Raw genomic sequence first — 25,405 nt, 5'->3', positions numbered from 1 at the left:
GTATTTACAACACTGTTCCAGAACAGTTTAACCCAAATATCCAGATGTGTGCAGCGCATTTTATGGAGGACTGTTTACTGATCCTGGGAGAATAACGTTAGACTAAAATGCCGGCAGTTCTGACTCACGTAAGTACGTTTTCATTTAAAGGATTTGCCACTGATGATTCAAACGCGAGTTTTGGGCAGTAGAGTAGCACTTTTTGTTTGTCATTCTCTGATCACAAATGCAGACAGTTTTATGTCTTTTATCATTGAAGACAGTGTAAGTCATTATAATCAGTAATTATGTCCCCACTGGATGCAACAAATGCCTCGTTTGTAATGGGTTTTAATGTTTTTGAATGTGTAATGTCTCGTCGCTCCGGCCGGGACACGGCATCAACAGTATGGTGAGGGGCGTAACATTTCCGTCACGCGCTTGAGGTATTCGGCCAATCACAACGCATTGGATAGCTGGCCAATCAGAGCACACCTCGCTTTTTCAGACCGATGAGTTTTGTAAAAATCGACACGTTTCAAAAAGGCGGGGCATAGAGGAGAAACAATAATGTACAGTATGTGGAAAATAATGTGTTTTTTTTTTACTTTAAACCGCATAAACATTTCATTACACCAAATACACAAAATAATGTTCTTTTTAGCAGCATCATATGACCCCTTTAAATAATTGCATGCGATTTATCGTGCAGCCCTAATTGTTGTTATTTATTAACTTCATAGAAGTCTTTGCTGTTACTTTTGATCAATTCAATGCATCTCTGCTGATTTAAGATCATTTCTTAAAAAAAATAAAAAAATAAAAAACACACTACACCACCACCTTAACCCAAACTTTTAAATAGTAGTGTAGTTTGGACTTTGCTGACTATTCAGACTAATAAGAGTTTCACTTACTGTGTAGTGTTGGAGGCAGAGGCAGTATCTGAGGTCTTTGAGGCAATGGCTGGTTTGCTTCTCAGCCGGACACTGCTCCTCACACCAGCACCACTGCGTCGCACAGTTCTGGATGTTGAGCTTCTGTGAGGAAATAAACCAAAATATTATTATAAAAATCATACAATATTCTTAATTTTCGAGTAACATCCCACATTACATGAATTTCAGAGCAGGTACCCAACGGTACCTTTTTTCGGTACTTTACTCTCGGTGTAATTACAAAAACATTTCAGTGAAAAAATAAGTCCGAAAGTCTCAATTTCAACATTTTGAACAATAGGGCTCTACAAACTTACTTTCTTTCTTTCCCCCCCAGAAATTCTTGTTTTAATTTTTCTGAAAATCAAATGAAGGCATTAAACACTTATTTTAAATCAAATGAAAATTAAACCCTTTTATTTTTTGGCAAACAAACTGAGGTTTACTGTTGAAATTAATACATGGAAGAAAAATTGTGAATATTCTAGTTGTAATTTATTTTTATCATTTAATTGTTTTATTTAAATTTGATAGAAAATGGAATATTTAAAGATGTACATTATACTTTACAAAAGTAATACAATAGTAATATATTTCTGTTACATGTTAAACCGTACTTTTATTTTGACAGGTTGCCATGAAATTTCTGTGTGTATACAGTATGATGATGCTAGTTTTCTCAAATTAAACTGTAAAATTCTCGCGAAGTGACTCTTACAGCAGCTCTGGAGATTAAGTTTGTGTTCATGCCGTCATATAGTGAGACGCAGAGGCCGAAAATCACTGCGAGCGTCACGCGTGCTTCAGTATTTGTATAGTAAACAAAACCGCGTTTCCGCCCTTCATACATACAGAGGCAAGCGGAACATGCAGGATTCATATTTAAACCATCTTTTTGCATTTAAATATTCACAGACACTAGTTCATATCGTGATTCGAATTAAGTGGCAGTGGCTACTTTTGATTTATTCATCCAAAATTGACGAATTCCGTGGCATTCCACGCTATAGAGTAAATTACGTTTTTATGAATGGATTGGACTCCACGATACCATCCACATTTTCGCCATATGGCCCTAGAAATGTAACCACACTTCAGAACATTTCGGCTTGCCCTGTGTGTTGTTTGAACAAGTTGCAAGGGTGACATCATGTCACAGGGTCTCTCTCTCTCTGTAGCTTATGTGCCCAGATACGTTCTCAGGTACCGAAATTTGGCACCGATTGATTTAACGTGAATTGGTACTTGGTAGTACCGACGCAATTCGGTCGGTACCCTTAAAAGTACCGAGTTCGGTACCCAACCCTAATTACAAGCCACTTCACCAGTGAAGTCTACTAAATGCCCACTAGGTGCCCTCCACAGCTTAGCAAACGCATTTCTCAGTTCATTTTACCTTCGCCGCTGATCAAAAACTCTCCTTGCTGTGGTAGCAGGTACAACTCTATGCATCAAGACAAAGTGGCTAATTGAGCACCCCGTAATAGACTAAAAACGGATCTAAATTTAGAGGCACATACCTTCTTTTCTTGACAAGAGGGGGTGTTGTAGGCTTTTCGTTTCTAGGCACAGGCCGTTTGGACACTCTGCAGGAAGAAACAAAACAGTTAACCGATGTAAGAAGAGAGTAACAAAAATGGACTGTTTAATAGGGTGTATAAAAATAACAAATAAGGTCTCATTTACCTGCGTGGTTGAGCAGGAACAGATTTCTGGCCCTGACCAGGAGCAGCTGCAGTTCTGACGTTCCCCCATGATGTGACTATGTTAGATGAGACCCCTGTACAGGTGCTTTCTTTGACATCTGAAGCAGAGTAGATATTAAGAACACACGTGCAAAACAAACATCACTGAAGTTGTTCCTAAGAGTTTTCTAATTGAAGCAGTTTTTCCCCAACCTGAGCTTGTTGTCTCATCTTGTTTGACCAGGGGAGACACCACAGCGTTGGGTCTGTTGGTATTGGGGATTTCATCAAATGGCTTTGCGGTCCGTAAAGGGGTGGTGAGCTGTTCCACAGTGCCACTTTTAGGAGTTGCCTTCAACGCTAATAGTAAAACAGAACAAAGTTAGTTGGTATTCCTGTGGCTCAGTGGTAGAGCATTGTGTTAGCAGTGCAAAAGGTCGTGGGTTCAATTCCCAGGGAACACACATACTGGTAAAAAATGTATAGCCTGAATGCACTGTAATTCGCTTTGCGTCTGCTAAATGCATAAATTAAAATGAATTATTAAATTATATATATATACACACACACGAATATTTTTATACATAAATGTATATCAAATAAAAACATAAAAATAAGTATATTATAAGCATAAAGAGTAAAAAGCCTTACCAAACCACTGGTCAGCATTATCCTGAGGATCCAGGGCAAAATCATCTATAGACTCCATAACATGAGAAGGGGCATCCCATCTGTATGCATCAGCAGAGTCCCCTTCCATATTCACACAGGAAACTTCTGCAAAATCAAAAAAGAAGAAGGCTTTAAAGAGTTCAAACTGAATCTGTAACAACGCTGTAATAGTAAAGCAGAAAATTACATTAACTGCGCAGTGCGGAGCAAAATGGCAGCTATTGGCTAATCTTAGACTCAAGGCCCAAACTGCAATAAAATGCCCAAAATGCTCGATTTATCCAACAATTATGGATTATACGATTAATTTACGTATAGTGTACCAATATTATAAAATATCTTCAAATTTCAGACCGATCATTTCAGAATCAGTTCATATGAAATATCCGCCTACATCTCTCATTACTCATAATTACGAACAAAGGGACAAATGTAAACAAACGAAACATAAATAACATCTTCACATAATTAATGTCACAATAATCAATTGAGCAAAAAAACAAACGTTGAAATCTGTCGGTCTATTAACGTTACTTCGAACATTAAAAGTTTGTCTTGCAACGATTAACTGTTACGGCCCAATACAAACGCACCAATTAAATCTTAATTTAAACGCAGCAGTCAAAGTCAAAATATGATATTGTTTAAAAATGTGTAAAACCCATACTTACGCTTCAAACCAATGCCTCCTACCACAACCTGAAAGGCTGAAAAAAGACAGCAAAATGTTTAATCAGCAGACGCTCGTCCCCTCCTGCCACAAACAACCCGACGCGAATGCTAGCAGTTTGAATGTTGGTGCCGTTAGAACTGCGTTTACGAATCAGCCAATCAGAGGGCTCAACGCGGCGCGTCTCGTTTCCTATTAGCTCTGCGTTTGTGACGCATTAACCACGTGATTAGCTGAAAGCACAAGAAGCATAACAGCAGGACATTTAAAAACTGACTGAAGTTAGTTTAAATAAATTAATTATTCTACTGTTTTACAAAGCGATCTTTTTTTGATCAGTTATCATCGTACTTATATGTTCATACAATAATCTTAACCCGTTCAATTCCAAATTTTTCCCAGACACGAAAATTAACCAAATGATGTGTCATTAGTAACCCGTTGAAATAATCTATATTTTTTTTTTGAAAAGTGTGAAAAATTTTATTTTAAAAATGTTACTTTATTGTAACATACTGTATATCATAAAATTGTTATATTAGTGCTACCAGTATTACAACATCAATATTGTAGCATTTGAACTTTTACTTTAGTGCAATATTCACTGTAACTTTGTCATTGCAACATTTTAGTGCAGCCTTCACTAACAAATGCAATTGGATGTGTGTATACCTAAATGCACTGGTCACAATTGTTGCCATCATCATGTTTACTCATTCTATGACCACACTCAACAAAACTGAGTAATTGTGAATTCATATATTAATGCTAGACACCTTAAAGATAACACGTACCAAAAATCTGTCATTTCTTTATGTTAAGATACTGTACTAGTCTTTTGTTTTGGCGCTTTGATGCAGCCATCATCTTCTCATGGCGCAAACATGAAATAAACTACTCTTGTCATATGACAAATGTATCACTGCACATATTTAATTGACCCTTTATTTTTTTCCATATTAGCAGGAAATTCACTAAAACACCAATCAGTAACATTTAGCTTTATAAATGAAAACCTTCTTACGGGCACTATTGTGACCACTGGTATTAAATGGGTTAATTCTCAATATTCTTTAATTTTCATTAAAAATTCATGAAAAATTTTTTTTTCATTAAAAACAAATTCATACTAGGATCATACTAGGATTCCAGCTTTAATGTCATCAGTGCAAATTAATAATTAAAACAGTGAATGTGGATAGAGAATAATGAATGTCAAAATACTAACACAATACAGTACAATAAGGCTTGACATTTGCATGTCAAAACAGTTTTAATGCCAGTAGTTTGCAAGCTAATGCAAATAAAAAACAATCATAGTGACAATAAAATGGGCAAGGCAATAAAAAATGACAAGGCAGTAAAACTAAGATGCACATGTTGAGCAATACGCTCCTGTGTAGTGAATTACATCTTCTGGATCATCACCTGGAATTTACCTAAGAAGAAAGAAAATGCAGAAGAGGAGGGATGACAGGAGACAAGAAACAAAAAATTAGTTAGATTTAACATTTAATTACAACTTGATGAGCTCAGACTCAAGAGAACTAACTTCACTGATGCTCAATTTCAGATTAAGATCACGAAAAAAAGTACAGAAAGTCTAGTGGTTATTTTGTATACTTTTTGGCATAAAATTTGCTCCTTACAAGCAGGCATGACTGACACTTCCGCCGTGACTATACTTTTCACACCAAGGTTTGAAAGTGCTCCTCGGACCAGTCCACAGGTGAAGGCTAAAAACTGCAGGAATGAAAAAATGAGAGAGAAAAATTTGTTTTACGATCTCTTTATGAGCTTTATGAAGCATCAAAGTGGTAGTTGTGTAGACTGTCAATGGAGGGACAGAAATCTCTCAGATTTCATTAAAAATATCTTCATTTGTGTTCTGAAGATGAACAAAAGTCTTATGGGTTTGGAACGACATGAGGGTGAGTAAATGATGATAACATTTTTGGGTGACTATCGCTTTAATTGCATTATTTTATATTTAATTAAATATTATATATTCCTTCTTCCCCATCTGTAGATATAATATTCTTGTAAACAAATTTAAGTACTACATATCTCATTATGCTATTTTCAAGGAAAAATAAATGACAAGATATTGATTCTGCAATTTCAATTTAAAAGATGTTTTATGTTTTTATTCAACGCACAATTAAAGCTTATTGAAGCTGTTTATGCTGCTTACCTTTGGCGCATGTTCCAAATACTGTTTTCCAGCAGACAGTTGGGTCAGCTGGTGGAACTTGTTATCTTGTAGCACATAAATACCCTACAAACAATTTGAACGTGATGATTTTCTAAATAAGCACCTCTAGTCAATGAAGAGATTCACTAAGATGTATGAGTTAAGATGCCATAAAGCTTAAAGTAACATTATAATGTACACACCTGGTGGTTTGTTCTCAGGTTGTCAATCTGCTTCTTAAAAACACTGGTCCAGAAATCTTTGCAGATAAACTTCATAACATCAAGCTCATCTTTGAAACGTGGTGTGTCTTTGGTAAACCTGCAAACAGAAATATGCCTGCTGAGACAAGAACAAATGGCTATTTATTTCTACTACTAATTAAATGGTCTTTTACATTTTTCAGCAAAATGATTAAAAACCATTTAAAGTTAAATTTTTCACTGACAATCTGCAAAACCACAAATAAAACTACAACAAGCGTAACATCAGATTATAGAATGTCATCAGAGGATCTGCTTGACTAAAGAATAACATTTGGATTTATGGATTAAAAGATCCGCCATGATACCTCTCAATAAGTCCTTGTCCCACACGAAACCCCATGCTCTCAAGTTTAGAGACACATCGTCCATTCTCCTGTGCACAGCAGTAACGTTACACTACATTAATTCAACATGCCATATTCTCACTTTGTTTTATTAGTGTGCTTGGCTAATTTAGCTCTATACGCTATTCTACTATTCTGTGACAGCCAGTGTTTTCAGTATATCTCCGGCTCTTACCGATTCCCCAGATTCTGCACTGTTGACATATTGAATAATTTCACTGTGCAGGAACTGAAAGAGAGCCTCGTCTGCCATCTCGAGCCAGTTCAGCAAGACTGAAACTGACAAGCGACCCAAACTGACTATGGGAATAAATCAGTTACTACTTTAGTAAATGGACACAACTCATTGCGCGAATAATCAACTAAATTCCAAAATTTCGCCAGTTCCCTAATTATTAACAGGGTCCTTCTTCACAACCGTTCCACGTCCTGTTTGGCTGAGAATTAGCTGCCCTTGTATATGCCTGAACGTAAAATGTTTTTCTCTCGTTTTGTTTGGAAACAGATTTCCGTCTTGTTTTGTATGTAAAGTGGAAATAAAGTAGGGAAAAGTGGCGCAGTCATGAACACCCGATTGACTTTTATAATCTATAATGCCTGTTGTAGCTAAACTGGTTTACAATTATTAATACGCGAAACCTTTTTGTCTTAATAGTATAAATCACAATATTAACGTCTTTGTAAAGTATATGATTGTATTTTGTAAATAAAATGATACACTTGGTTCAGTTTATAAAACTATTACAAAAATTAAATATTGAATACAATTATAAAAACACCTGTAAATGAATGTTTGTATTTACATTACACGGTTACTGGTCTAATTTTTATTTTTTTTAATCTTTTATATAATTTATTGTAATAACTATAATTTTATAATTATAGTTTATAATTTTTAATTCATTAACTACGTAACATCTTAATGATTTAGCAGTAGCCTATTGCATTAATATGAATGAATAACTTACATTTTAGTGGCCTTGCCAAAAACAAACTATCATTGTTTTACTGACAGTAAATGATGAATGAAACAAGAAACTCAAATTCTACAAGATGCTTTATTTCTTAATTCTTCCTTAACATTGTTTCTTTCCGAATACACCTTAATCTCTCACTCACCCTTGCTTTCAGAATGTTTATGAAAACAAACAGTCCTTGGAACCCAAAAATGCCAATGCTTGGAATTTTAAAGATGTAAAACACCAATGAAACGTTACATTTCATACTAAAGGTACAGTACAGCTGTGCACAGTGTGCATCTCACTGAGGTAGATCAGTCCGAGTCTAAACATCACAGTTGAGTTGAGGTCAATTTCATTTCAGTTCAGCCAAAGGAGGAAATGCCCATGACGGTTTCTAAATAAAATGAAACTCATGAAATTAATTCACATCTTCAGCTGGCCTAAACAAAATGGAGTTGACAACATATGCCATCACAGTTACCTTATAGGCCACTGGTGCATGTAACACAGAGTCAAAAGTATAGACAGTGAAGCAGTGCTAAAATACTGTTCAAATTTACATGATAAAACAACATTTTCTTTCTGACAGTGCTCCTGGTTTAGCATGGAGAGATACTTGAAGTGCTTTTCAGCAATGACAGGGTATGTGCTAAGCTTATTTTGGCAGATACTCATGAATCCAGGCAAAACATTGAGGGAAACTTTGTAGTGTGAGAATTGTGTAAAACCAGTACAACCATTTTTTTTTATTTTTTCCCCAAGATTCTTTTTACATCATTATGCAGGGCACAAATATGATCAATTCTTGTTTATTGCTAAACTAAAAATTTAAGTTATATTTTATTTAGTTCCCATATTTGGGAATTTGTCAGGATGGGCTACTTAATTTTAAACAAATGTTCACTTTTCATTATGATTTTCAATTCCAGAATAATCAATGCCTTTATTCTGCATTTCATTCACAAAATACTCTGGAATGAACAGAGAGAGATGGGGATTTACAGGAGAAAAGTCTACACAATAACTGTGACTCCTTTCAGAAACATTGAGGATGTGAACACAACAGCGCCTAAAAACTTTTACCTAAAGGCTAAAATCAACACAAGCTAATTAATTAAATGCTAATTAATCACCTGACTCATAACTAAAACCATTGAGCATTCTTAAAAACAGAAAAAAAAGAAAATGAAATGAGATAACATTCTTCATGCAATTTGCGTGAGTATTTGCTTCATTTCTTGTCAAATGGTTGAATCCTATTCGTGACAAGAGTTAGAGAGGTAGGTTTTTTTGTGTTGTGTGACCATGAGCTGAGAGGTACATCTAAGACCACAGTTCAACTTGACTTTTATGGTGCGGTCACAGAGAATTTTCTGCGAAATTTCATGGACAAAAAAAAGGTCAATAGTGTAGATGTATGAAGCAAAGCACACACATAAGTCACTTTCAAAACGAGCCGATTTCTGTTGGTCAACGTGGCAAATTTGCATGACCAACTGACTCTTCTTTCATCCGGATGCAAAACTCCCACGTCGAATCCTATTGAAATGACTGGAATTTGCAGACAAAAATTCGCAGATCAATAATAAATGTGACTGCACCTTTAGTCTTAGAAGTGCCGTTGATAAAAAAGTGCTTCATTATACAACGGAGAACACTGTAATAGCATTATTTTCCTTCTTGACAAAAATATTGAGGTATTTCTTTAGCTAACTTCTCAGTTTCATTTTTTTAAATGAAGACCCTCTAGGAAAAACCACAACGTTAAAACTATTCTAAAAGCAAAACTCCATCTTATCCTAGTGATCCTTTAGTCTCATTCTACAGGATCCATTCGAAGACCTTGCACCCACCTAACTTCACCTTCTCCAGTTCATTACCTAGAAGCTACTTGGCAATGACGCAACAGAGTTGTTGCGTTTGACTGGCAGGTCATAGTGGACTTGGGCGACGTCATTGCTGGAAGGCCTGATGGAATCGAGGTAGAGTTGGAGAGAAAACAGAGAGCTGGTTTAAGTGCCCTGAAGCCTGAGGCTCATGCAGTGACTGTGGCTGAAATGAGGTAAGCGGCCCAGAGATCTGAGAGGTAGGGCTTGGGGACGCAGTGGTGATGGTGGTGGTGGAGTATCCCAAGGGAGTGCTGTAGGGAGGCAGGCCGAATGGCAGGAAGCCCAACAGGTGCGAGAGGTCCATGTTGGCGGAGGTGGTAGGCGGCTCGGCTGAGGTGAACGCTGAGTTCCTTAGGGTGAAATGGGCACTCTGACCTCCCAGAGTGTCAGGGAGAAGGTCGCCAGGCCGGGAGACGGCAGTTGCCACGGCGGCCTGCGGTGGCATTGGCCCGCACTGGAGTTCGGCCAGGAAGTTCTCCATCTCCGCTTTCAGATATGAGGTAGTGGAACTCGGCTGATATCTGTGAGCCTGCTGGTACTGCTGCAGAGGAGGCTTGTTTGGATCAAGGTAGCAGCCCACACCCATCGGGCTGGACAGGGGGCCAGACACCATTGTGTGATGGTGATGATTGACCCCTGAGGTAGATGCGCTCGGAAGCCCTTGAGGGTTGAACATGGCCATGGAAAACGCCTCTGTGGCATCTTTCGGAGATCCGACGGAGCACACAGTGGGACTGGGCTCCTCCTTAATGGGAATCGGAGGAAGGGTCTCCAAATCTTGCACGTGGCTTTTCTTCAGGTGTCGGGTGAGGTGGTCGCGACGGCCAAAGCGCTGGGCGCAACGTGGGCACAAGAAGTCCCGTCTGCCGGTGTGCACCACTGCGTGGCGCCTCACATCCTTGCGAGTGAAGAAGCGCCGGCCGCACTGTTCACACTGATGCTTTCTTTCCCGTACCACAGTCCCCGGAGGAGGCCGGCCGGTGTGCGTACTCAGGTGCTCAAGTAGCGCCGGCATGCTCTCGAACGCCTGACGACAGACCTTACAGGTGAGGTCACCGCCGGCGGAGGTGGCATGTGTGGCCACGTGGCGTCTAAGACCCAGACGAGTGTTGTAATGCTTTCCACATTCCTCGCACCGTAGTTCCTGCTTGTTGGGGTCGTGGTTTTGCAGGTGGCTGTTTAGCTGGTCTTTGCCATGGAACATTTTCTCACATATATGGGTAGTTTTCAGGGAGTATGTCCCTGTACATCTGTGAAAGGCCAACGATCAGTGATGATGATTCAAGGTTAGAAATTGAGTACAATTATAGTCCCGTTGTTTTAGAACAGGGGTGCTCAATCCTGGTCCCGGAGATCTGCAAAGTTTAGCTCCAACCCTAATCAGGCACACTTGATAATTACAAACAGGTGTGTTGGAGCAGGGCTGGAACTGAACTTTGCAGGAAGGTAGATCTCCAGAAACAGGATTGGGAACCCGTTTTAGAGACAAAAGCAAGTACCTGACAAGAAGCTCCTACAGGTGATTTTTTCTTGGGAGTGAAGATTGTTATTTTGCATGTTCAGACTTCTGCACAGAAACAAAAAGGTGATGATTTGATAATTTAATTTACAGTGTCTTTACCACAGTAATAATAGTAAATTATGCATAGTTACACACAACTAACCCTAAACGAAACCTTAAATCTAACCCTATAGTAAGTACATGTTGTTAATTAATATTACTCAGTACTTATTTGTATAATTACACTGCAATGACACCTTAAAACAAAGTGTTACAGATGATTTCCCCCCTTAAGGTTCTATTATCTAAATGTGTATCTAACATAATAAAGCCACAATGGATTTGTGTATTTCATTAAAAGGATTGTTCACCCAAAAAATTGTCATTTACTTATCCTGTCCTGTTCTTCCAAACCTGTATGACTTCTTTCTTCTGTGGAACGCAAAAGAAAATATTTTGCGATTTAAAGTTAATGGTGACCAAAAAAGTTTGATTACCAACATTCTTCAAATATCTTCTTTTAAGTAGGATGAGAAAATGTTGACAAAATATTTATTTCTGGCTGAAAAATCCTGTTCAATCATGTTAAACATGCTTGTAAACGAAGTACAACAATTGTAATTTAAAGGTATTTTGATGTTACATCCAAAACATAAGGTCATTTACATTGTAAAAAAATGCAATATAATGGTAAAACATTCATATACTGTATATGCTTATATACAAGTTTTGTTTTAAAATTCTGGAGCGCATTTATGTGCATCAATTAGTTAATTTAGAGATTTGTTTTAGATATGAACAATGAAAAACATTTTTTAAATATGAATTTATAAAACTTATATTGTAAAAAAAAATAAACAAAACCTAAAAGTGTTTCATGACAGTGCAGTTTTTGACCTGAACCTCCCTCTGAATGGTAACAGATTTCAACACAAGAAACTTAAAAACACCCTGAGGGGATGTCCATGATGATTGGTTAGTGACATTTATAAAGGGTTTGTTTACCTGTTCTCACAAAAGCACATTCATTATCTTGACAGACCTCCGGAAAATGCATGTCCACTATCACTCCCTCCCTTTTAGAGAATGGATGGACATCATTCAGGCAACCAAAAATTCAAGTAATTTTTTTTATATGCACCTAAATCCAAACTTTTTAATTTTTTCCAAAGATTGTATTTCAATATTATGATTTTGTTAAGATATATTCTTTTATTAAGTTTATGAATTTGGTTCTTCATTATGGACAAAATGTGCTTCTTTTATCCATTAACTTTCAAACATGAAACTTGTTCATGTATTATGGTAATTATGTTGTATCTGTACAATTAATAATAAAAATAATATTTTTGATTATTTTCAGCTTTGAATATTTTAAATCACAAATGGCTACACAGTAACAGCATTTTCCTTATTTCAACTCACAGTTTAATGCAAATTTGACACATGCAATTCACTGTACACATAAAAACGTCAGGTTTGTGTAAAATCTTCTTTTATTAAATAAAATAAAAAAACTTCACTAAACTTGTTATAAAATTAAAAAATAAAGTTGTGTCTGGTGCTATATCTTTTTATTTTTCCTTAAAAAAACCTTGTTGATTTGATCTTTTAGTTTATTTACTTCTGGCACGTTTTGGGGTCACAAACCTGTGGCACGTTTCGCTCAGCAAAATCTCTCAAGAACCGCAGAACATTGTGATTAAATGGTCAAATCGAAATTATCCGTAACAAAGAGCGGATCAACACAAATCACACAATCCTTTCGTGCTTTCCTCATGTAAAAAATATAATATATAAAATAAATAAATACATTGAATGCACCAACAGTCTCATGCTTAGCTAATGTGTTTGCTCATATAGGCTACGCGACATTTAAACCTCTTGTGTGGGATAATGGTGCACATTTATCTTTTCATAAGTCTAAAAATACTAACTACGAAACTCTATGAGGGTTTCAAACATTTGAACATCAATGTAAACAGTCCACGCGGTCCTAAATGCACACTATAACATTTGCATAAAAACAGTCTTTTGCTCACCAGAAACTTTTGATCCCCGCTAAAGTTGCATTTCACACGCATTCATCCATCTTACATCTCACAAGGGTGCAGATTTAAAAAAAAAATAGTTTCCCAGCCATATCTCGATGAACTCTCAAAAACTGTTCGCAGTGGATAATTTATTTTTTGTTCAATAATGTGGTTGTTTTTCGGGCCCGCTGTTTCTTTCCCTCTAAACACAGTGCTAGAGCTGATGGGCGCGTGCATTGTGGGAACGTGACGTAAGACCACTTTGGCCAACTTTCAGGGTCAGGGCCTTAACTCAGGTACGTTCACTTTTTTTTCACATAGCACTGGTGCTACAAAGGTTGAAAGTTTTGTAGCACAGGCCAAAAAGTTGTAGCACAAGTATAAAACGTCTGTTATCATGTCTGAAACAAACACAAGTAATGGAGTTCATCACTTAAACAGGCACTAATGTTCCATACAGAGCACAAAAAATACAAACCATCACAAAAATTGTTTTAGACAAAGTTTTCTTAATTTGCTAAAAATGGAAGAGTGCAGAAACATAACACCTCTTACACCTTAACAAAATATAAAATAAAAAACAATGGCAGACATTTAGGGAAAGTGAGCAAAGATAAAAAATCTTTGTCATTATTTTATCTTTGTTATTACAAAATAAGAACAAAGATATACATTACAAATACACATAATATACAAATAAAACAAATAGTGCTTTATTTTTCAGGTACAGCATTTAGCAGTAGCATCCAAGAAATTGAATGAACAAATATTAAAATAAAACACTATATACATCAATTATACTTTTTTTTAAAAGCAACTGACTGATGATAACTTCATCAGATGATGATTTTTTTTCTGTGTTTTGTTGTGTTACTAACATTAAAAGAATAGTTCACCAAAAATGAAAGTTCTGTCATCTGTCTTTCAATAGTGTTTCATTTTATACCATCATTTACTCAAGTTGTTTTAAACCGGAATTAATTTATTTCGTCTATTGAACATAAAAGTTATTTTTGAAGACGTAATTAGTTACCTTTTATGGAGTAACGCAATATTGTAATGCATTACTTTTAAAAGTAACTTTCCCCAACACTGATCATGGAGACATTCAAAAATCGTCATATCGCACACCCCTAACTACCAAGTATAATCAATCTCACACACACAAACAAGCACAACGAAATCATTTCACACTATTAAGCGGCTGTGTTATGAACATGCAAAACTGTATCGCACGCGTGCTACAGTAGTAAATTTATTCATCGCACAGACCAGTTTTTTCGTAGCACGTGCGACATTATATGTGGCACTGTACAGCCCTGAGGGTGACTTATTTCTCACCATTTAAACGATCACAAACTCTCACATTGCAGCATCACAGTGAGTTCTATAAATAGAAACAAATGTAAATGACGCGGAAGGGCAGTTTGCAAAAATTATGAATTATTTCAGCTCACTAGTGAAGGAAAAAGTAATTTTTCTTACAATTAACTTACATCTTTTAGAATTCTATCATGAACAATACTGTATCTGACAAGATACAATTAATATATCATCATTCAGCTTGTTTACAACGCCCAGTTTGTTGCATGAGCAAGTTGCCAATGAAACCTGCTCTGCGAGAACGAACATGACAAAGCAGCAGAAACTTTCTTCCCTTTTGAGTTCATTATGCATTGTTTGGAGATAACGTTTAGTACAATTTCGTTTTTACTTTGAGTATATGTAACGAGTAATGCTTCTCTATTGTTTCCATTTCACAATGGAACGTTTTAGTTTCCATCATGTAATAATTGCACGTGCAACAATTACATCCGGGAAAGTCGTGAGAAACTGAATGTAACTTAACGAAGAGCAGTCAGAACAAGTAACATTATTTGACTATAAAGATTCTTGAAATTGTTATATTATTACCGTCGGTAACTGCTCATTGAAGAAGCTCAGTAAGTGTAAATAGTTTATTTATAAGAATTATGATAGAACCTAAAATAATACATAGAAATATCCAAGTAGTATATATTATAATATTACGTTAAACACATGCATATATTAACATATTATAGCCTAGTGTATATTTAAATTCAGAAGTTGGATAATGAAAATTAACCCATTTAAAATAGTTTTAGAATACTTCTACAAAATATTGCTGAAATTATTATCATTGTTGTTAATTACTTTTTTGATATTAGACTTAATTATGAATTAAATTAATAATAATTATATTAAGTAAATTTGGCAAGTATTTTAATTTAACAAAATAAAACAAAGCCGTCACTTTTGCCGTGCAAAAGAATGCCATTAAAACTCTCTCTCTATATATATTTTCAGTTATTCTTGCATTTAATGCAACAGAATTTTAAAGCAAGGTTACAGTAAATGCATATTGTTGTCTTTAAAATCGAATATGCATTCCTCACATCTAGTTTTCACCCTGTTATAAAATTACTAACAATAAACCCAATACCTGTGAGAAGGTAGAAGGTCCTTAATTGTCCTTAAAAGGAAAATGTTAAAACAGAAAAGTTAGGATGAAAGTTTGGGGGGAAAAATATTATAACTGTTAATTTCCTTGCTCAGCAAACAGTAGTTTGCTGAAAGTTTCAATATAAAATAAGACAGATGCACAATATACAATGCAGAGTTGAGATTGTACTAAATATTGTGCTGTAATGTGGTGCTGTAAATTGTTTGTTGGCATTATATGGAAAAGTACAGACTAGGAAAATAAATGTTGCGAGCTGCACATACTGTAATAAACTGAATAAATGTTTGTATATGCTTTATATATATGCATATGCAGAGTTATAATTGCTGGTAAGGAATAGATTAGGCATGCATTGTTTAATCAGTAGTACAGAAATAATACATCATTGTTGTCAAGTCAAGAGTGTCAAGGGCTAAAAATATTTCCAGCACTTACAGCTCCAGACTAGAGACATGTCCATTCTAAAAAGTTTACCAATAATAAATTATTACTAAAACAACCGTTTTTCAGAGAAATCTGTATGAGCAACATCGTCAATTATAAAGCATGAACCCAAAATGTTCATGTTTTACACATGAGAACAACAGCTGCAAATTTTTTAGCATTCAGATCATTTTGTTTATAAATCCTCAGACCAGTTTTACTGTTTATTTGGAGAATAACCAAATCAAGAGAAGGATTCAGTCCCTAATCAAACATCAATATTGCTTGAGTAAATATGCCATACAGAAGAGTAGCTTCTGATCCAGCTAATGAAGTATTTTAAAGCAGAGCATACACTCTAAAAAATGCTGGGTTGTTTCAACCCAACTTTGGGTCAAATTTGGACTAACCCAACTTTTGGGTTAAAAATGTAATGTAAAAATTTAACCCAACAGTTGGGTTAGTCCATATTTGACCCAAAGTTGGGTTGAAACCCAGCATTTTTTAGAGTGTAACTAGAAAATGTATATGAATTACATATATTGCCATGGCTTTTTATTCTTTTTTTTTTATTATTAAATGCATGTTATCCTGTTTTTATGTGTTCTCATAGAATATCATTTTATTGTTTTGGCATATCTTAGATAAACAGATTGAAATTTCTTTTTACTTTGAGACTACATTAGCCCTCAGTTTTTTTTTTTTATAATGGTTTCCTTAATGCAACTGAAGTTGCTGAAAAAAATCCACACAGTTGAAATGAGCTTTGAAATAGACTCAAAGATTAATCAGAAGTCTTTATTCAGCTGCCACATAATGAAAGTGTACATCATAGTTACAATATAGAAAATAACACAGTAAACCCATTGACTGCTTAATTAATATACTGTGTGCAGTAATTCATATTCTGTATAAGGTGCAGTTTTTGACACAATATAAATACCTTGGTGAAAAAAGCCACTGCGGAGTCAAACAAGAAAAAAAGAAAAAAAAAAACACTTGGTTAATGAGTTTTGAATCAGGTCTCAGTCCTGAAAACAGATTTCCCACCCTTGTTCCTTATGCATATTCTTCTTAATACCACATACAGGCTACACAATACGGTGGAGAAAACCCTGACATGATGAAATGTTTTAACATTTCCTTTGATTCCAACAGTTTTTAATAACAAAACAGACATTTCTAACACAGTATAACAAGCCTCATTTCAGATTTGCCATCTAATGATAATGAAATATACTCATTAATAGGTGTAATTTGGCTCAAGAGATGTTAAAGGAGAACTGAAAGAAATGACTGGTGAAATGCTAGCATCTGTTTGGCAGGAATATAACCAACATGGGTCTAATCATAAACCCATCACAGAGGGAAACACGGCTGTACCTGCAAAGGGGAAAAGAGCATCAGAAGTTCATCAAACAACATTTGTTAAAATTGTACATGCAAAAAAAAAAAAAAAAAATGATGAAAGCAAGATTTTTTTTAAATAATGGGCACATGCTTTGTTATGTGGTTAAATTGAAATATTTCAGTTTTTGCAATTAACACTTTGTAGAGATAGACAATTCAACTTTTCAGGATGATTAACTGGCTAATATTTGGCCTTCTTGGGCGAATAGGAATAGCTCACCTAAAAATGTAAATGTGCTAAAAAGTTACTCATTCTCAGGGCATCAAAGATGTAGATCTGTATGTTTCTTCATTGGAAATTGATTTGGAGAAATGTAGTATTACATCACTTGCTCACCAATGGATCCTCTGCGAATGGGTGCCGTCAGAATGAGAGTCCGAACAGCTGATAAAAACATCACAATAATCCACATGACTGATTCCATGAATTAGCACGTTGTGAAGTGAAAATTTGCATGTTTTTAAGAAACAAATCCATCAGTAAGTTGTTTTAACTTCAAACTGTTGTTTCTGGCCAAAATATGAGTCCATAATAAAAGTCCATCCCCTGTTGTCCTCTCACATTACACAGAATATTTGTTTAGAACTGATTTGGAATGTTTTCGCTTGTAAAAATTGTTTGATCTGTACATATTTCTCCCTTGATTCAGGTAAGATTACTTTTTTCACTGGAGACAGCAATATTATGTATAGAGGACAGTCAGAAGTTAAATAAAGATTTGTTTCTTACAAACACACAGCTTTTCACTTCACAAGACGTTAAATTGCTGGACTGGAGTCGTGTGGATCACTTGTGGATTATTGTGATGTTTTTATCAGCTGTTTGAACTCTCATTCTGACGGCACCCATTCACTGCAGAGGATCCAGCAAGTGATGTAATGCTAAATTTCTCCAAACCTGTTCTGATGAAGAAACAAACTCATTTACATCTTGGATGGCCTGAGGGTGAGTACATTTTCAGCCAATCTTCATTTTTGTGTGAACTACTCCTTTAACCGAAGGGTTACCTCCTCATTGTGTGCATTTTATTGTATTATATATATACAGTATATTAGCATTAAAATAACTCACAGGACATCGGTATCTGCATTTGACAAACCCATATGACAAACCCAACTGTGAAAGTGTTGCAAACATTTTTTTCTAAACTGTTTAACAGCCTCTAAAAATATTGTACTGATGTACTTATTTAATACCTGTTATATATAGACATAAGCACTAATATATATTATTATGAAATAATCTCACTTCCATGTCAGTGATTCGTACTTTTTGGGCTACCTTGACCATCTGCAGAGTCAATGTCTGGAACCTTCCAGTCTAGCTTGCGTCCTTTCTCATAGAGAGCCTTGAGAACCTTCCGGAACTCTTCTTGTCCTCCGTTATGACTCAGCTCCACAGACTTCCTGTACAACTGTAGGGCAGTCCGTGCATCTTCGATACTATCATGAGTTTCGCTCTGAATGTTCAGATCTAAACAAATGTTCAAAAAGCAAAAAACACTGATTCACAGAAAATGACATATGAGGTCAGGAGATAAGGGACAGTTTATGCAAGAAACCTACCGAGAAAGTACCACGCGAGGAAACGTAGAGAGATCATTCGTTTCCTAGGCATGTGGAAGAGGTAGACGGTGTCAATCACCTGTTCTTTTGGAACCTAAAAATGTAAGGGGTTAATATTTGTTCACAATTTAAACATTTCCAAATACTAAATAGAAATTATTTCCCAAAAATTCAGCTCACCATCAAGTTAATGACCCGGAAATCCTTCTGTAATCCATGGCCGACAAAGCGAACGCCAGTGTCGATAAGAAATCGCAATTTCAGATATGTAGATTTCAGAGTAGTCAAATGTTTAGAGGAAATCTTTGCATCCAGGTCTCCAGGTTTGATACCAGAGTACTGAGTCAGGTAGTCCACCACCTGTACATGCAAAGATGAAAAACTAATAATAATAATAATATATTTAAACATAATATATAAACATAATAATATATTTCAATTTGCACATAATATACCTGCACATACAACTGTCTATTGTTATATACCTGTACATACAATTGTCGATTTGTATATTTTTATTCCTTATTTACTTGTTCTATTTTTTATTTATTTGTATTTTTTATTATCTGTGTTTTTTTGTTCTGTCACTGTCATTCTGTTGCACTGTGGAAGCTTCTGTCACGAAAACAAATTCCTCGTATGTGTAAACATACCTGGCAATAAAGCTCATTCTGATTCTGATTCTGATTCTGAACTAGTAAGCAGCAGAAAGGTTTTTCCAACATTTTGACAAAAACACAGAAAGCAAACATGTGGAAATCACTAGTACAGTAATAGTTGTTCCCTGTGATTCACCTTCCGATTAAATGATTCAAAAATAATCCTTGTTACAAGTGACAATAACAGATAACACATCTCTCCTGATAAGGCACAAAACTGTGGTTCTCACTTTATGAGGTCATTAACAGGTCCTGATCAATTCAAAAGGTAATTTCCCTATAATGTGACATTTCCCTATTATGTTACAATTAGAATGATTCAAAAAGTGCTGTGACCTGCTCCTGTGTAGATATGTAGTCATCAATAAACGGCACTCCCTCATTGGTTCCCTGGCCTCTCACGCATGTGATGCGAGCAACAGACATCTGACTGGGCTTAATGGTGGACTTGGTCCCATCACTGCGCAGTTCTGCCTCTTCCTGTTCAAGCAGCAACACACAAAAGCATTCAAATTTTGGGGTAGGCCCAAATGACAAAAAAATATTTATTATACTATATTATATAATATTATAGAACATTAAAGAGTTTCCCACTGACCTGGTTGAGCGTGACAAATTCTGCATCCAATCCAACAAGGTCTGCAGCCTGCGGCATCTCGCTCACCATGAGGGGTATGAATGTGGCGTGACTCTTCCTCTGTTTCCGTGCCAACGAGGCCTCCGTCAGTAGAACATTGGCATCAATAGGGTTCTTAACTAGGAGGAAATTGAGAAGATGAAGGAATAATTAAAACAGATGCTCATCAAGGCTGCATTTCTTTGATCAAAAATACAGAAAAAACAGTAATGTTGTGAAATATTATTACAATTTTAAAAAACTTTTCTATTTGAATATATTTTAAAATGTAATTTATTCACATGATCCTTCAGAAATCATTCTAATATGCTGATTTGATGCTCATGAAACACTGATTATTTTCAATTATGAAAACAGTTGTGCTTCTTAATATTTCTGTGGAAACCATATGATTTTTCTTTTCAGAATTCTTTGATAAATAGAGAGTTCAAAAGAAAGGCATTTTTTGTAACATTATAAATGTCTTTACTCTCACTTTTGATCAATGTAATGCATCCCTGCTAAATAAAAGTATTAATTTAATAAAAAAAATACTGAATACTGACCACAGTTCTTTGAACAGTAGTGGATGCATATTATAAGACTTAATAAAATGCAAATTTCATAACATTTTTGTGATAGCACAGACACATTTTTAGTGAGAAGGCGAAAAGTAGATTCTGTGAGATAAATGATCACATACTTCGCAAATCATACTTGGCATTGTAGTTCCTCTTGACGTAATAAAGTACAGCAGGAACCTTCCAATTCACATCAAACTGAGCTGATTCAGCCTAATGGAGACATATTGCAACACAATTCAGTGTCACATTTGATGCATTTCCAGTGGGAATACAGAACTTAATGTGCTAGTCCATAATATATGGTAATAAGGGTGTTTTATAATAGGAAAAGTTGAAATTTGCCTGATGTTTGGTATTTTTACCTTGTCAATGGGCTCAATCAGAAAATCATTGAACAGATACCACTGCTGGTGTGTTACTCCCTGAAAGCAAGACAGAAAACACAGTTCCCTCATGTCCAACATATTATGTCAAAGGTTTAGCAAGTACTTTAAAGATTTGCTCACACCTCTTTCCTCTGATGATAGGTCTCGCCCACTTTGATATGTGCCACCAGATTTCCTCCGGTCCGAGCATCCTGGATATGAGATACTGTGACAACCAGGTCAAAGACAGACGCTCCTTCTGCCTCTTCACTTTCAGTCAGCTATGAGAAGAAACAAGACACAATTTATTTGTGCAAGGTCAGTTTAAATAACCTCAAGATGAGTCATCTTTCCCAGGTATGACAAATCTTGACGTGGTTAATGAAGTTGAAAGAGTGAAAAGGTGTTCCTCACCTCCTCTCCCTCAGACAGGCTGCTGACCTCCAGGCCCTGAGTCTTACTAATGCACATCTTCAGACTGAGAGGGATCCACACGTGCCTCATATCCTCCGCTTGCGTGTCGAAGGTAACGCCCTCCACGCTGCACAGCTCTTCCCTGTACATGATTTATATATTATTATACATAAAACATATAGACAGATGCATTTCTACAATCAGCACACTTACTCTAAACACCATTCTGTCGGTAAAGGCTCTTTGGGTTTGGGAGGTTCAGCTGCTTCTTTCTTCAAAGCTTTGCTGTACGCATACTGTGAACAAAAAGAAAAAAGATGAATGGAAAATGAAGACAAATCAATGTGCCTAGAGTGTTACACTCCAATAACATACCGATCAGCTGAATGAACAGGCTGTTGCATTGCTAATGCATAATATGTATTATAATATGACAGAAAAATATCATGTAACTAAGTCATCTTTAAGTAATGACTCCAACATTTAAGGGCAGATTTATGGCTGAATTCTGTAAAGGCATTACTGTATATCAATCATATGGGTCTGACCTCAGTCTGTGCCTTCCAGAACTCTGCCTCCTTAGTGCTGTTCACCTCACAGTTGATCACCAGAACATCAGGCAGACATCGAATATTCCTGGTCTGCACCTAAAAATACATAAATATTTAGCATTTTGTGGTTTTACACTTTTGGTTGGTAAGATTTGTTAATGTTTTTGAAATAAGTCTTTTATGCTCAAAAGGCTGCATTTATTTGATCAAAAATACAATAAAAAGTAATGTTGTGAAATATTATTACAATTAAAAATAACTGTTTTCTATTTTAAATATATCTTAAAGTTATTTATTCCTGTGATGGCAAAGCTGAATTTTCAGAAGACATTGATCCTTCAGAAATCATTCTAATATATGCTGATTTGGTGCTCAATAAATATTTATTATTATTATCAATTATGAAAATTCAATGTTGTGCTGCTGGACATTTTTGTGGAAATGCTGATGCATTTAGTTTTTTAGGATTTTTTGTGTACTGTAGAAAGTTAAAGTTAAACAGCCTTTATTTGAAATAGTCTTCACTACAGTTTTTGACCAATTTAATGTATCCTTGCTAAATAAAAGTATTAATTTCTTTCAAAATAAAAAGCTAACTGGAGTCCAATTTTTGTTTTAATGTTTTGAACATGTGTTTATGTGTGTAAAAACTTACTGTTGGCTGGTATTTCTCACAGTTGTCACACCAGGCCTGTGTGCTTTGTTCCAGACAAATACTCTTCTTCAGGATCTCTGCAAAGTCGTATTCCTCTATCGTCTTATCTGTCCAAATGAAAGCCATTTATTTAATGAATTAATGCAGTTTATAGAAGCAGAATAATCTAAATCAAACCATACAACTCAAGCAAAACATCTGTACTTCATGCCCATGAAGTACATGGTAAAAAATGACGAGAATGAGAATTTAACGCTAAAAGACTGTAAAAATGCTACAGTAAAATCCTGTTAAATGGTTAATGGTATTGGACATTAATTTTACGGTAGTATACCGTTTTTGGAAGTGAAAAAGACTGTATAATTTACAGTGAATAACCGTAAATTGACATTCCCAGAATTCCCGGTGTTACATTTCAAATTTGATGTTTTTTTGTTGAAATAACTATGTTTCTTCTTAGTTTTTTCTTATCAGTTTTGTATATTAGGGTTGTGTGTTACACCGAATGTTGTTAAATGAATGTTTATTGCATTATTTCAGTTTCATGTGTGTTACCATGATGGTGTTTAGTGTCTGTGTGAATGACACTGTGCACCTTCTATACATGTTATTATTTAAAAGCTGCTTGTGATAGGCTTTGGTTCATCATGTGACTTTCCGTGAAAAACTGTATTGGACATTACATGTATTGGACATTAATTTTACGGTAGTATACCGTTTTTGGAAGTGAAAAAGACCGTATAATTTACAGTGAATAACCGTAAATTGACATTCCCAGAATTCCCTGCGTTACATTTCAAATTTGATGTTTTTTTGTTGAAATAACTATGTTTCTTCTTAGTTTTTTCTTATCAGTTTTGTATATTAGGGTTGTGTGTTATACCTAATGTTGTTAAATGAATGTTTATTGCATTATTTCAGTTTCATGTGTGTTACCATGATGGTGTTTAGTGTCTGTGTGAATGACACTGTGCACCTTCTATACATGTTATTATTTAAAAGCTGCTTGTGATGGGCTTTGGTTCATCATGTGACTTTCTCATCACCACCTGCATTTGGTGGTTATCAGTGTATTACAAAGGTACAAAACAGATTTCAGTACTTCAATAGGTTGGTATATTAACATTATATCAGTTAATGAAATTACGGTATTTAACTGTAAATTTAAGTTAAAACCGTAAAACCTAAAACGTTGCTACCGTATTTTTTACGGTAAAATTCCGGCAACCACAGCTGCTGGTTTTTTACCGTAAATTTTACGGAATTTTTTTTACAGTGTACCATTATTGGTCTACAAAGATGGATTCATGTGTGAATGATGTGCAGTTTGGTGGTTCTGACCTGGAGATCTTTGCTCAGGGTAGTGCATGGTAAACAGCAAAGTCAAGGAGGAGCGAACTGTCTCCTTTCCACAGCGACACAAACTGCTATTCTCCACTTCACAGCCAAACAATCGGCCAATCACAGACTCCCCCGAGGAACCCAGCGTACTGCCGAGGACACAAAACATAAAACACTCCGTTCTTGTGTAAATTATTGCATTAAATTCAAGAATGATGCAGCTCCACACCTGCTGCTGGCTCCTCTGTATGCCTGTGGCCCTTCCTGCTCCAGTGTTTCCTGATGCAGCTGTGCAAGTATGAAACGGTTCCAGCTCTGGATAAGACGTCCCAGACGGGCTTTCCCTGTCTGTTCATCAGAATCAGCCAGGATCAAACCTAATGCCGACGCCTCCGGGATTGTCCGGAAAGCCCGGAGAAAATTACTGGCCTGTGAAGGAACAAACAAGTGCTTTGTGTGTGTGCATATGCTATGCATGGCTGACAGCTCTGAATGCATACATACAGCTGGGGATGAATTCTGATTGAAATGAAAGTGTTAATGTACCTGGCAGGGGTCTCCTCTGCTCAAATCCAGCATGTGAAAAAGGAACCCCAACTCACAGGCCAGACAGAACTCCTTCTGACACAAATGATTCTGTACCAGGCACCTGACTGGCTCCAGGAAGTACAGCACCTGCCACAGCATACACAGAATTAACTATTAATAAAATTCCAGGGAGCTGGAACATCCAAAGTTGTGCATTCCCAAAATTCCTTAGCAAGCTCAAAAAATTCGAAGAACTTTTTAATATAACGGGCACGGTGACATTTGGGATTTTTTTTAGATTCCTCAGGGATATGTGTGTGTTTTTACCTGGATCATGCAGTTGCAGTAAGCGTTGGGTATGTGAGGCTCCAAACCAGCAAACAATGTCCGGTTATAGTGCTTAAAATCGAAGTCTTCCAGTCCCAGTTTGGAATATTTAATAGTCACCTGATATAAATATATGCCACATAATCAGAACCGTATAAACCCAGTGTTTCAGGTGTTTATAATAAACATGAGAATCACCAGTGATCCCACAATCGGGCATTGTGATTAATGATTAATATTTTATTATTCAACTGCAGTAAGACTTTCATTGACTTAGTTTTCATATCCCCCTTCTAGTTTTTACGTTTCTTAAATTGCATGCAAATAGTTCAGTTTTTGTTCTAAAAA

At 35.9% G+C, this 25,405-nt stretch overlaps 4 protein-coding genes across 11 annotated transcripts in view; all 4 read right to left on the bottom strand.

The window, feature by feature from the left end:
* Positions 1-3,975, bottom strand: part of tpx2 (TPX2 microtubule nucleation factor) — a 14,307-nt gene extending 10,332 nt beyond the window's left edge. The window contains exons 1-8 of the mRNA XM_016503857.1: positions 3,946-3,975; positions 3,467-3,523; positions 3,254-3,379; positions 2,816-2,962; positions 2,604-2,721; positions 2,438-2,503; positions 2,314-2,361; positions 897-1,019 (exon numbers count right to left, since the gene is read on the bottom strand). Coding sequence (XP_016359343.1) covers positions 897-1,019; positions 2,314-2,361; positions 2,438-2,503; positions 2,604-2,721; positions 2,816-2,962; positions 3,254-3,362 — 611 coding nt within the window. The 5' untranslated portion in view covers positions 3,363-3,379; positions 3,467-3,523; positions 3,946-3,975. The remainder of the gene's footprint in view (positions 1-896; positions 1,020-2,313; positions 2,362-2,437; positions 2,504-2,603; positions 2,722-2,815; positions 2,963-3,253; positions 3,380-3,466; positions 3,524-3,945) is intronic.
* A 915-nt stretch (positions 3,976-4,890) lies between these two features.
* Positions 4,891-7,201, bottom strand: LOC107701709 (trafficking protein particle complex subunit 6B-like). 3 transcript variants are annotated; one of them, XM_016503776.1, is made up of 6 exons: positions 6,924-7,201; positions 6,710-6,777; positions 6,342-6,480; positions 6,139-6,222; positions 5,594-5,687; positions 4,891-5,383 (listed from the first exon to the last, which is right to left on the bottom strand). In XM_016503776.1, the coding sequence occupies exons 1-6, from the start codon at positions 6,999-7,001 to the stop codon at positions 5,352-5,354; spliced, it is 495 nt and encodes a 164-aa protein (XP_016359262.1). In that variant the 5' UTR covers positions 7,002-7,201; the 3' UTR covers positions 4,891-5,351. The 3 variants fall into 3 exon arrangements, with proteins under 3 accessions (XP_016359262.1, XP_016359263.1, XP_016359264.1); XM_016503777.1 differs by having other exon boundaries at positions 6,342-6,477; XM_016503778.1 differs by having other exon boundaries at positions 6,342-6,459; positions 6,924-7,199.
* Positions 7,202-7,825: 624 nt separating this feature from the next.
* plagx (pleiomorphic adenoma gene X) lies at positions 7,826-13,363 on the bottom strand. 4 transcript variants are annotated; one of them, XM_016503855.1, is made up of 4 exons: positions 13,143-13,363; positions 11,491-11,532; positions 11,099-11,166; positions 7,826-10,849 (listed from the first exon to the last, which is right to left on the bottom strand). In XM_016503855.1, exon 4 carries the CDS (start codon positions 10,801-10,803, stop codon positions 9,664-9,666), a length of 1,140 nt encoding a protein of 379 aa, XP_016359341.1. In that variant the 5' UTR covers positions 10,804-10,849; positions 11,099-11,166; positions 11,491-11,532; positions 13,143-13,363; the 3' UTR covers positions 7,826-9,663. The 4 variants fall into 4 exon arrangements, with proteins under 4 accessions (XP_016359341.1, XP_016359340.1, XP_016359342.1 ...); XM_016503854.1 differs by lacking the exon at positions 11,491-11,532; XM_016503856.1 differs by lacking the exon at positions 13,143-13,363 and having other exon boundaries at positions 11,472-11,491.
* A 3,443-nt stretch (positions 13,364-16,806) lies between these two features.
* pan2 (poly(A) specific ribonuclease subunit PAN2) overlaps positions 16,807-25,405 on the bottom strand; it is an 18,686-nt gene continuing 10,087 nt past the window's right edge. The window contains exons 10-26 of one of the 3 annotated variants that reach the window (XM_016503851.1): positions 25,058-25,177; positions 24,749-24,877; positions 24,432-24,631; positions 24,203-24,351; positions 22,862-22,968; positions 22,204-22,302; positions 21,869-21,951; positions 21,656-21,797; positions 21,385-21,522; positions 21,239-21,298; positions 20,996-21,086; positions 20,275-20,432; positions 20,013-20,156; positions 19,198-19,377; positions 19,018-19,111; positions 18,734-18,925; positions 16,807-17,424 (exon numbers count right to left, since the gene is read on the bottom strand). In XM_016503851.1, the coding sequence (XP_016359337.1) occupies positions 17,390-17,424; positions 18,734-18,925; positions 19,018-19,111; positions 19,198-19,377; positions 20,013-20,156; positions 20,275-20,432; positions 20,996-21,086; positions 21,239-21,298; positions 21,385-21,522; positions 21,656-21,797; positions 21,869-21,951; positions 22,204-22,302; positions 22,862-22,968; positions 24,203-24,351; positions 24,432-24,631; positions 24,749-24,877; positions 25,058-25,177 (2,121 nt within the window). In that variant the 3' untranslated portion in view covers positions 16,807-17,389. Of the gene's footprint in view, positions 17,425-18,721; positions 18,926-19,017; positions 19,112-19,197; positions 19,378-20,012; positions 20,157-20,274; positions 20,433-20,995; positions 21,087-21,238; positions 21,299-21,384; positions 21,523-21,655; positions 21,798-21,868; positions 21,952-22,203; positions 22,303-22,861; positions 22,969-24,202; positions 24,352-24,431; positions 24,632-24,748; positions 24,878-25,057; positions 25,178-25,405 lie in introns of all 3 variants that reach the window. The other 2 variants (XM_016503849.1, XM_016503850.1) reach the window with 2 other exon arrangements.

Source organism: Sinocyclocheilus anshuiensis, unplaced genomic scaffold, assembly GCF_001515605.1.
Source record: "Sinocyclocheilus anshuiensis isolate Anshui unplaced genomic scaffold, SAMN03320099.WGS_v1.1 scaffold1658, whole genome shotgun sequence".
NCBI lineage: Eukaryota > Metazoa > Chordata > Actinopteri > Cypriniformes > Cyprinidae > Sinocyclocheilus > Sinocyclocheilus anshuiensis.
This window is presented reverse-complemented; position numbering and strand designations above follow the sequence as displayed.